Genomic DNA, 12,566 nt, shown 5'->3' with positions numbered 1-12,566 from the left:
TGTTTTCATTCCTCAAACACAAACATTATTTACTCCTTCGTTTTCAACAAAACCTTGTCTCAGAACTACAAAGTTAACAATTTAAGATCAGGTTCTGTTCCATAAATGGAAAGTTATTTCTGTATAACTCAAAGCATATTTTTAATATAAAAAAAGTTTTATTTGGAAGTTAGGTTCATGTGCTGATCTACAGGAGCTTGTTTAATTGATAATATGTTTATGAATATATATATAGAACTAATTATAATTTTTCAATTATATAAAACAATTATTTTAATACCCTTTCCCAGAGGGAAGCTGCATTTATTGTCCCAGTTCTGAATGCTGATAAATTTATGAACCCTCCCACCACATAGGTCTCTCTCAGCAAAGGCCCTAGAGAGTATTTCACAGTCATAGATGGACATTTAGTTCCAGACTTTGCTGCCGGATAGAAATCTAATGTGTTTGAAAAGGGAAATATATCAGGTTAGTTACAGAAATATAATTTAAATTAGGGAATTGGGGAAAAAAAAAAAAAAAAAAAAAAATATATATATATATATATATAAAAGACAGCAAAATGTAATAGAAAAGCAGACACCAAATAGAAGTCTGCTTAATGTTTACACTCCTGTGAACACAAGAGTGTAAACCCGGAATGCAGCTGGAGTTTGATTAAATGTAGCCAAAGGAATAACAAGCATGGTCTTGGTTGCCTTGGAAACCAGGACCACTTTGTCATGTTAATGATTCTATAGTAAGAAAAGAGATATTTAAATGAAGTGCATAGTAATCATGGGTAGAGCAACAGGTGTCTAGTGGAGTATTTAGCAGTGTCTAAGGGGTGGGTAGGGTCTGTAGATTAGTGAAGCAGACAAAGGATGACTTCATGAAGGGGCAGGTGTAGATTACACATAAAGCATCAACAGGAGCCCAAGTGTTCGAGAACCTCCCTGGTATTGCAGAACCTGTAGACTCTCCAGAAGGCTTGTTCTTAGTAATGTGTAAATAAACTGCCAGTCCCTTTTGACTGTTGCTTGGAGTTAGCAGCACACCTGATAGGAGCAGGAGCAGTTAGATAAGAGTGCACTGGAAAGCAAAAGTACTCTGGAAGGTCAGCATAAGACAAACAGCAAGATGAGTAAGTGCATAAGAGAAATAACTTTTGAAATAAAAGTCATTCCCTCAATAGTTCCAAATTAAAGGAAACAAAGGGAGTTATTCCTTAGTGGGCAGAGGATGTGGGCAATTCTTCATTTTATGTGGATAACAGTCACTACATCTATTTTAAACAATATTGTATTGTAAGTTGTATTTAGTTCCAACATTTTGAAACTTACCTCTAAAAGCACTAATATCCCCGTAGTGTACCTGCAGGACAAAGTATTTATTTCCAGTCTCTCCTCCAACTCTGAATCCAACACCTAAAGATTTACAAAAGAAGATAATTAATATTTTACAAATGGAAGTTTAAAATGGAGCTAATCCCAGGTTGCTGATGTGTGAAATCCAAAGGGAAAGAAAATAGCATGTAATATATGAAATTATGTTATATGAAAACCAAAATAAACTAGGCATTGAAAATTTCTAATACAATCTGTCATTTCTTCTCAAAGCTCTGGTGGAATTCTGTTCATACTTCCCACTTCAGAACCAAAGTAATCACTTATACTTTAGGAGGACAATTCACTCATTTTGAAAGAAACAGAACAAACAAAACAAAACTCTCCCTCTGTTGATTATTTAACAGACATAAACCCATTCTCTCCCTTTGTTTTGTTCATGGGAACATCTCAGGGGAATTACTTTTCTTTCCTTGTGAAAACAGTTATTTACAAAAATGTCACTGAGGAAACCAGCTACCAACAAGATTACGAAGTCCACTATCTCAGTGAATTATTGGAGTCTGAATGTTCCTAATAGTCTTGTTGTTAGTACAGTTTGTTAGTGAGCTAAAAAAAATCTACAGAGAAAATATTTATAGGTAGAGAAAAGAAATTTTTTCATCTGCTATACTAATGGATCTTTAACATGTCAACAAATCTATGACAGACCTTTCTGTCATAGTTTTCAAACTTGTATGGCAGTGGCTCCCTGGTAAGCTATAGAGAGAATTCGGAAACTCATTTGAAGCAAGGCAAAACAGACATCAGTTAATGGTGCTGGCATGAGTTAGGAAGGCAAGATAGGGGCCACCCCCTCAAGACCACCCTGAAACCATGGCAGGCCTAATCTGTAACAGAACACACACTCCCTTTAATATGAAGAAATCTCTAGGTAATAAATAATTCGCTCACCCATTGGAAGCTATGAACAGTTTAGAAGTGAAGTCAGAAAGCCAGGTGAGGTTAGGCATCACATTAAATACCTAGGTTCCGAGATTATAAAAAAAACCTCTGCTGAAACAGCAACTTATTTAATTCCTAGCTTTCTTGGCTCACGCAGTGCTCCTGCTATAGAACCAACATGCCTTAGGCCAAAGATGACTTGATGCATCCTTGGTTATTGTCTAATTCTATCTAAAATCTTGTGTGGGCAAACTACTTTGCAAAGAGAGGCAGAGAAAGAGTAACTACGTAGCTACCTAAATGAATCCTTTTCAATTCAAGGTTGGTGATGCAGGTACTTCCGCTGTGTAGCCGCAACATAGAAAACTGTCAACAACTGATAGAGAGGACTATAATAAAAAGCACTTTGGAAATAGAAATCAAGCAGCTTAACATGAGACTATCCAGGAGGCCTCGGATGTACCTTTGGGGAGTCTGGTGGGGGGAGCATTTCTTGCCCAGGCGTATAGAATATTGGCTTTATCTGCACAGGTTCCTTCATCACAAAACCTGAAGAAAAAAAAAAGTAGCTATAAATGAAGATTTAAGTAGTAGAATGCACAAATCACTCCCCATGGGGAGAGGGAAGGAAAGCAAAGTATATCAATGTATCACTGCCATAATCATACCTGCTTTAAGACCTTAATGAAGACTTGAGCAAAGAACAACTACTATGTGAAATAAAGACATATAAAGGGAAAATTTTTGTTTGTTGCCTAACATGAAACAATCCTGTGAGGCAGATGTATAATTTATACTTCAATATGTTCATCTGTGACAGGTTCCCTATGTCATCAGGTAGAAAAACAAGCATTACACAGAGTCTGTATAAACCAAAGCTAATGCAGTGCAAATGTGGGAGTGGATCTGAGGAATGTTACACACGTTTCTCCTTTGGGGATCAGTGTTGTTGTCAACAAATCTTTGGCTACAGTAACAAACAGTACCTACCCTCAATAGGGTGAACAACACAAGTGTGCCCCACTTAAGGGGCCCTTTGTCATAAATATAAATGACTTTTTTAAAAGTTTATGAATACCATTTGTAAATTGTTTCATGTTGTCCAGGTCTCTTAATCTTACTGAGCCTTAGTTCTCTCTCTAGCAGAACAGGGATAATTATACTTACCTCACAGAGTTACGCTATAAATCAAACAACTTATAAGTGAAAGCACTTTATAAACCTCACAGCACTATACCAGGGTAATGCATTATTTAACAAAACAATCACTTTATGTAAAGATTCTTTATTGAGAGACAGTGTTGTATGGTGAAAAGAGCACTGGGCAGAAATACATACGTGGAGTTCAATTCCAGAACTACCCCTTAATAGCTGTGTATCTTGGGCATGTTTATAAGCCCTCAAAGGCCTGGTTCCTATAAGAAAACCTCTCTCTTTTTTGGGGGGAGGGTGGGGGGGCATGGCCAGCCATTATGGGGATCCAAACCCTTGACTTTGGTATTACAACACCATTCTCTAACCATCTGAGCTAACCAGCCAGCCTCTTCAAAGTTTACTGAATGGAAACCTCTCTGATAGGGCTGTTGTGAGATGTGTAAAGCACCTCGTACAATAACTAAGACATTTGGTATATCCAACTTAATAAATGGTAAGCTGTCTGACTCCAAACCACACATTTTTTCCCATTACATCTCTTAGTTGTTCTGTTATAGAATTGGATTTGCTCAAAACATTGTTAGGCTACATTTTTATGTTGTTATATATTTGTGTTTTGGAAAATTGCACACAAACAAGGTCAGAGTCAGATCTGAAAGGCTTGAAGACTATAAGGACAAATACGGCTTCTTGGGCAGGAGGTTGACTAACACAGGAAAACATGTACACTGCCCACGGCCTGAAAGGGCGGTGAAGACAGACTGTGGTGGCTTCCTGAACAGGCTAGAAAATGAAGCTAGAAACCCAGAAAACACCCAGTTGGTAACATGAAAACCACTGGCAAGAGGTTCCTTCACACTCAGGGACAGGGACTCTTACCATGTTTCCTGCCTATAGTCAGAAAAGAGGTTGGAGTGCAAACAACCGTGTTATCTGTCTGAATTAAGGGCTGAGGGATCTGGAAACAAGAGGTTCTGATAAGGTTATGTTTAGCGAATGCTCTCGCTTCTATAAATCAGGCTGCAGAAAGAGACCATGTAATGTGTAGTGTAAAACACATCAACCACTGGTTTCTTACTGTTCACTGTCAAGTACAATATACTTATGATGAAGGATCATTACCATGTGAGAATTGTGCGCTGGAACGAATGTCTGTGACATCCTTGTGCCAAGTATGCTAACAGGCTTAGGGTGTTGGACAGTACCCAAAAGCAAAATTTTCATTCTTGGCCACATGCTATAATAGTTAAAGAAATGAGATTGTCAGATGTGATGAACTTTATATCTCACTGCCGTGAGCTACTGAAATTTAAAGATCTGGGTGGCAATTTTCATAGCTTTCAACAAAGATCATAAATATCCAAGTGCTGAACATCAATGTGATGACAATCATAGGTTAAACAAGATAATTGTTTCCTCTGATATGGAAGTAGATTTTCAATGTATGACTAGAAAGAACCAGATTGAAATATAACAGAGAAAACTGGGTTAGCACATTTTTCTAAACTATGCATTTGATTATGTCATTTGCTGGCTCAAAATCTTCAGATGTTTCCCCAAAATAACATCAAAATAAAATCCAAACATTGTAGCATAACACATAAGGCCTTTCATGATCTGGAGCCTTGTTATATCTCCAGACAAAACCCCTTTTTTAGTCATGCCAAATTGCCGCCAGTTTCTACTCTCTCTTCTCCACTGTTTGCTTTGCCTGGAATACCCCATCCCAGCTCTCTGCCTGAAAAACTTGTACTCACCTCCTCCTTCAAGATTCAGTTGAAGTTTTCCTCCTCAGGGATGTGTTCTCTGACCCCCATCCCATCCAACTTCCATTCTTCGACTGTAGCACTCATCATAAGTATCAGCTTACTTACCTACCTCTTCAATGGGACAGTGAGTACTTTGAGGTTTGAAGTCAGATCTTTCACCCTGTACTCCCAGCACTTGAATCCCTGCCTGGCATTTAGTAAACCTTCAACAAATGTTTGGTGAAGCTTACCTCTAAGTGAGTTTCTAATTTTCCATGTACAAATACTTAAAGGACTGAATTGGCTTAAACTGCATCACGTTGTCAAGTACAATAAAATTTTTTTTTAAATTTAAAATTAAAAAAATGAACCAAAATATAAATACCAATAAACTTGAATTATTATTTGCCTGGTATCTTGTACAAACTAGCTTATATTTACTCTCATAAGAACTCTGCAAATAGGTTGTACTTTAAAGCTAAATAAGCTCAGAGAGATTAAGTAACTTCCAAAGGTCACATAGCCAAATTATGATTCAAAACTCTGGCTGTCACACTCCCTTTTATCTCAATTCATGACACTGATTTATGGGCAGAGAATACTGCTATATGAAGATAAGCTGTGACTACTAGTGTCATATCTAAACTAAGCTGCAATTTGAGTGTGCAATTTTAAAACGAAATTCTAGATGAAATAAATTGTTCGAACTTATTCACAAAGAGACAATGATTTTATATTTTATTTGCTTATCAGGTCTGGTAAAATAAGAGTTTTAAAAGCAAACCTTGGTTTGCTTTTTAAAACCCTGTTTTATGATTTCTTAAAAATGTATTAAACTTAAGACTGAACTCACTGGAGGACACTGGACATTGAAACTAATCCTAAAACTTAAAACTTAATAAGAGGACCACGTGAGGCCAAAAAAAAAAAGAATGGGGGGTCTGTAACTGATAACACAACTGAGTGGCAAATAGCGTTTGGATAAAACCTCTGCACCTCTTTATTTTCACATTTCCATTTCCTATTTTAAATGGAAATGGTGTTAACAGTTTGAGTGTGTCCCCCAAAGTTCATGTGTAGGAAACTTAATCTACAATGTAACAGTGTTCAGAGGTGGGACCTTTAAGAGGTGATTAAATCGTGAGTGGATTAACGGCGTTGTTATCTTCCCAGTGGGTTCCTTACTGTGAGAGGGTGATTGTTATAAAAACGAGCTTAGCCCTCTCTGGCTCCCTGTGCTCTCTTGCCCTTCTGGCTTCCACCATAGGATGATGCAGCACGAAGGCCCTCCCCAGATGTGGGCCTCTCAGTCTTGGGCTTCCCAGCCTCCAGATCTGTAACACATAAGTCTCTGTTCTTTATAAATTACCCAGTTCAGGTATTCTGTTATAGCAACACACAACTGGCTAAGATAAGCATCATATCCTCTACACATAAAATGATCAAAAGGAGAAACACAGTATTATATATTTTGGCTTTCCAGAAAGGGGCCTACAAAAATAGAGGGGTTTTTTTTTTTTTTTTTACTTTTCTTATTAGTAAGACGAGTTTTAATGCTAGGCAGCAATGTAACCACTGATCAATGGCTATTGTAATTTCAGGCATCATCAACCAGGTTTCTTATTCTTATCATTTGAGCAGGTTCTCCTAAAGGCTCCTCCAGATTAAGCCAATTAAATTGTGAAAAGATTCATACAGCTCCCCGGTGGTTTCTCAGTATTCATAGTAAAAATGATGAGAATTAACATTTGAAAATAAAACTAATTTGGATTCCTGGACCTTTCCTATAGAACCCTTTCACCTCTAATTCATGGGGAAATGGTTTGGATGGCATGAATATTTTCTGACTGTGCCAAGCACCGAAAAATGCTAGCCTGTCATTTTGAATTATCCAAATAAAGCATGATTGACTGTTAAAGTACTCTCTGGTTGTATCTGTTAAAGGCTATTTAAAATCCAAGGTTACTCAGAGAAGATCAGAACTGATAACTCATTTCTTCTTTTGGCTAAAAAAATAAAATAAAATTGTCATGCCCTCAAGTTAAGTCTGTATTGCATTAAATGCATTAAGTATCAACAGAACCAGAGTCAGGATAAGTAATCTAAAGTGAGAAAGTTTCTCTGAGAAACACAATGTAAAATCAATGCCATGGGTGGAATGTCCTTACATTTCGAAGTTTCATTCATTATGAGACAGGTATTCAAATACCATTAACTGTGCTATAAATCCATAGGATATTTTTCCCAATTTAGACAATCCTATGTGAACTTCAGTGCAATGGGTATGCATTAACATAGTAATTAGAAGGATACCTAATAGGAAAGCTAAATAAGACTGGTGATTAAGAAGTACCAGCCTGATAAATAGCACCATAGTAACCACCCTCCATTTCCTTACCCCAGTGAGATCAGAGAGGAGATAAAGTCCAGAAGAACAGAGGGTGTATCTGTTTTGTCCACACCAAATTCACAGTGCCTAACAAAGTGCTTGGCACATAAATAAATACTTTATTAATAAACAAATAAGGATAATAGCTACCGCTCCTATGTGCCAGGCACTACACCAAGCACATTACTTATATCCCCTCACTTACTATTCATGATGGCCATTTCAAGCAGGATTAGTAGCCCCATTTTATAGATGGGCAAATGGATAAAAGTTAAATCATTTGACCTTTGTTTATTACAACTATCAAGTAGTAGATCTGAGCTTTGATTTCAAAGTTCTGGCTCTATGCTGAATGTAGCACTCAGCTACAATGTTGCTGCTCTGTTGAACATAAATACTAGTCTTGTCAGGAAAGAACAATCTCGAAAATTTTGTAGTGTTTGTTTCTGTTGAAACAGTCAAAATGGTTACAACCATGGCAATCTATTTTATTAAAGTTGACACTAGTCTACTAAGAACTGGGTAGGTGCTAAGAAACTCCTATCAACACCTCTGATCCAGGCACCTTAAAATGATTAGCCAAGGAACATAATCATTGGCGACTAGAAGTTAGAACCAGATACCAACTGTATTTTAACAAATTGATCCATCATATTATCCCTATCTTCATATGCAGTAACATAAATCCGTTACAATATTAAAGTGGAAAAAGGAAATGGTACGATTAATTTTAGCCTAGCAGAAATTTGCTACGGCAAAGACACATTTTATAGTGCTTAAAACAAGGGACAGTGTAGATTTTGGAGACTGTATTATTTTTATTTATACTGACAAGAATGTTATATATGTTTAACTTTAGAAGTTTCATTTGGCAGAGGAAACAGAGAGGAATGCAGAAGGCACACTGTGAACCTTGCTGTATAAGGTGTACAAGATGACAGGGAGCTAGGATATGGAAAGGGCACAAAAAAGCAGCATATGCAAATACCTTTAAAAATCATTATGGTCATGAGGGAAGCAACAAAGCTGTAGACTTATCTAGAAAATAGCATCACCTTAAAAAATAGTCATTTAAATGTGTGTAACCAAGCAGGGTGCCTCACATACAGACTTCTCTCTCTCTATATATATATATATATTTATATGTTTTAGCTACTTTTCTCTTTCCCCTCATCAGCATCTGTAACCCTGTGGAGACAGTGGCATTTAAAAAGACACAGCAGGTGGTTAATAAATAGAAGCAGTGAAAGGGATTTAAGCTAAAGCTTCATAGGATGGTAAAGCATTACTGCTTTAGCTTGAGAATGATTCCAAGTTAGAACAGTTGGAAATAGCCTCATTCAAACAGCTGGATTCTTCTTTTCAAAAAACATCAACCAACCTGTAGAGGACATCTTTGATTGGTAAAGATTAGTCATAAATATCATTAGAAATAGTTTTAAAATCAAATATTAATTGTGAGAACTAAAAATAACAATTTTAGCTATGCACAAAAGATCACACCAAAGTACAAGGCTGGATACATAAAAAGCCCAGTCACTTTAATCACCCAATATTTTGAACCCCAAATTTTGGGGTTTGCGATCATAAATTGCTTTAAGCCCTAAATCCTGTACTCAGCAGAATAGAAAATGCACAAGCCTACAATCTTACATTTTAAAAAAAGAAAGCACTCCAGAATTACCCCATATGCCAAAACTATTGATATGAACAAAATCTCATGATTTTCAAAACCTGAAACTAAGTAGCTAATCACTCATCAAGTAAAAAAAATTGTTAGAATAAAAATAGAATAAAGTAATTCAAAGAATAGATAAATGCAATATTTTAATTTCCAAAATCTCCTAATAATTTACTATCTTTTAATGGAGAGGAGTAATAGATTCTTATACAGCTGACCCTTGAACAACATAGGTTTGAATTGCATGGGTCCACTGATATGAGCATTTTTTTCAACCAACCAAGGATCAATATAGCATTTGTGGGATGAGAAACCTGTGTATAAGGAGACCTGACTTTTCATATAAGTTGATTCTGCAGGGCAGACTGGGGGCTTGAGTATCCATGGATTTGGGTATGCTCCGGGGTCCTGGAATCAATACCTAACATATACCAAGAGATGACTAAAATTACCCAGTTTTCAGCATTTCCATTTCCTTTCTGACCCTAAAAAGCCCAAAAGAGCATTGGCTCACATTGTTTGTATTCAGCTAACAAATCTGTGGAACTTAGAATTATCACACTACGAATTGTCGGTAAGGACAAATAAAGTCTGACAAATCATGCTACTGCTATGCTTGCTCCAATCTTGGTGCAATTACTTCCCATTGTTTCCTGAATATGGTTAATTGTCTTCTCCTTTAAAAACCTGGGAAAGAAGGTATGAGGGTTACATCTGACAGGTACTGTTACCTTCCTTACATGGGTCAGCAGAGCCCGTGCTTTTTCATCAGCTTATCTGCATCCTCTAGAGGTATGTTAATTTGGAATTGAGCACCAGACCCACTCTAACTATAAAGGGACCACCCCACAGTATATTAAAAGGTTCACATAAATGTATGCAATTTAAATGCACATGCATAAAATTAACTAGACACATTATCAGTGTGAGCTGCTAATTTGGAATTAGACACAAAAGACTGGAAATGCATTAGAGAAAAAAAAAAAACTTTAAAATTACAATGACCACATAATGAAAACTGCTTCATGCTGTGTCTACCATTTTCACGTAAACTTAATATAACTGTAAATATATTTTAATGAACAGTAGAAAGAGGCAATTACAAAGAGCAACTGAGGGCAGCACAACAGTGAAACATCATCAGAATAGCTCTTTGCCTTCATATTAAAAGTGCTGCCTGAAGACAGAGGAGGAATTATAACTTCATAATTTCAGGCGAAAAATGTTTTTTATATTAAAGACATACCTATTTGCCAACTGGCTGACAATGAAAATAGAACACTCAAGTGAAAACGGGGAAATCCTAACAGAAAAGAGAGGAAATCCAAGCTTGACATTTTGGTGTTAAAATACCCTATTAGCTTTTTCATCTTTTGTTAAAACAGTTTTGTATTCCCTTACAGATTTCCAAAGAGCATGAATGGGTTTTTCATAAATTCTTAAGCATCAGAAACCATTATATGTATCATATCCCAAAATATATGTGAAAGTTTAGGAGTCTTCATTTAAGTGCTGTCTATATCTTGGAACAACTGAAGAACAGATTTGCAACTGTAAGATGAGTGTGATAAATTTCAGGACTCAAAAATGTTAGAAAACATAATGCAAGACTTTTGACACTGATAGATTTTTGTTATTAGTGTTATAATTCAGGTGGGATGGTAAGAGGCTAAACAGTTGGAAGACATCTGCTCACTGTCTCCAGGGCTGAGCCTCCAGGGCTGAGCCTCCAGGGCTGAGGCACTGAGGGTGAAGGATGTTTTTGTGAACAACTCATGTTTATCCAGTGAAATATCCTGTGAGCAGTAATTCAAGAGAGGCATGGATTTTGCCAAATATTGAGGGATAAATAATATATACTGTCCTTAAATGGAAAATAAGGCTGGATTGTGGATGTTAGAGTCACTAAAACAGTTTTATTTAATGCATGTCTCCTAGTTTGCATATTGAACAGATCCTACTTTTAAATGAACATGCTGGTCTTGGTTAATAGATGATGAATAACAGCATCAATTATTGTCCTTATTGTATGGTTATAAAGTCAATTACAATGAGCTTATGGATTAAGAGGGAATGTGGGCTAAAAGGCAGATACCTTAAAACCCATTTTAAATGATATGGATATAGTGTTATTAAGAATTCTAATTACTCAACGATGCAACTGGCTGGCAAAACACAGGGGGCTGCTTGCTTGAGGTGAGTCAACCAGTGCACACATATCCAACTCCTAGTAATACTATCTTTCCAATCTGACTGAGTATTTGCATGCAATTTATATTCATAGGATTATGGAATTTTAGAACATAGAGAGATTTTACAAATGATCTAGTGTACGCCTCTTGAAAAAATAAAGAAACCAACTCTGGTCCAGATGGGCTGAATAATCTATCCAGAGAATCCAGCCAATTAGTTCATTGCTTTTTCTTCTACTGTGTTGCCTTTCAAGTAATAATTTTAGCGAAATAATATATATAGCAATTACTTTACTCAAAATTTATGTTTTCACTTTCATTTACATTTTTCTTTAAATCCACTCTTTCCTCAACTTGGAAGACTTTTGGTCAATATATTTTATAGATATAATTTCAAAATGGTATATTTAATAATAATAATAAATATTTTTAAAGGGCCAGAGTAATGTGTTTGTTTTGATATTCCCTTAACATGAGAACAGTGAACCATTCTTGGTTCATTTTACATAACTTTTCTTAAAAATTAGAACCATAATAGCATTGAAGAGCTATTTTATTTTCTCACTCATTCCCTTTAGTCAAAGTAAAGCTCAAGCAGATTTTGAAATCTCACATGCTTTCTAGCTATTTTCAATAATTCTAATCCAAAGGTAAATACAAGAGTACTCCAAAAAGTCCATGGAAAGATTCATGATATTTTTCCATTCTATTTTTCCACAAACTTTTCGAAGTATCATAGCATTGCTAATTTCTGAAGAAATATTTTAAAAGCATAAAAACTAAAGGATGTGATTTGCTGAATTTCAAAAAAGCTGTCACAAAATAATCTTTTAATCCCAGAATTTTATTTACAAAAAATTACTGAGGAGCAAAAACTGGACTGTGGATATCAAAGGATATTAACTGTGATTTGCTGACTCCATTTTTACATAAACCCAATAATGTGAGTTGGGTTCATATGTGATATGCCCCTTTCATCAAATAATGTAAGCCTATTAACAAATGCTTTGATGGTACTTGGTCCATGGAGATTTCCACTAATTGCCCTGTGCTTTTAACAGTTCCAAATACATATTACAATTGTTTGTTATAAAAGAGACTAGAAAGCAGTCGCTGCCTGCCTCACATCAT

General features: G+C 36.0%; 1 protein-coding gene across 13 annotated transcripts in view; it reads right to left on the bottom strand.

Annotated features, from left to right (window-relative positions):
- PAM (peptidylglycine alpha-amidating monooxygenase) overlaps positions 1–12,566 on the bottom strand; it is a 282,338-nt gene that overhangs the window by 98,492 nt on the left and 171,280 nt on the right. For all 13 annotated transcript variants that reach the window (XM_063087956.1, XM_063087955.1, XM_063087961.1 and 10 more), the window contains 2 exons: positions 2,734–2,819; positions 1,323–1,406 (listed from right to left, as the gene is read on the bottom strand). In XM_063087956.1, the coding sequence (XP_062944026.1) occupies positions 1,323–1,406; positions 2,734–2,819 (170 nt within the window). The remainder of the gene's footprint in view (positions 1–1,322; positions 1,407–2,733; positions 2,820–12,566) is intronic.

Source organism: Cynocephalus volans, chromosome 2 (genome assembly GCF_027409185.1).
Source record: "Cynocephalus volans isolate mCynVol1 chromosome 2, mCynVol1.pri, whole genome shotgun sequence".
NCBI classification, from domain to species: Eukaryota; Metazoa; Chordata; class Mammalia; order Dermoptera; family Cynocephalidae; genus Cynocephalus; species Cynocephalus volans.
The sequence above is the reverse complement of the archived record's forward strand: the minus strand, read 5'-3'. Positions and strand labels throughout refer to the sequence as shown.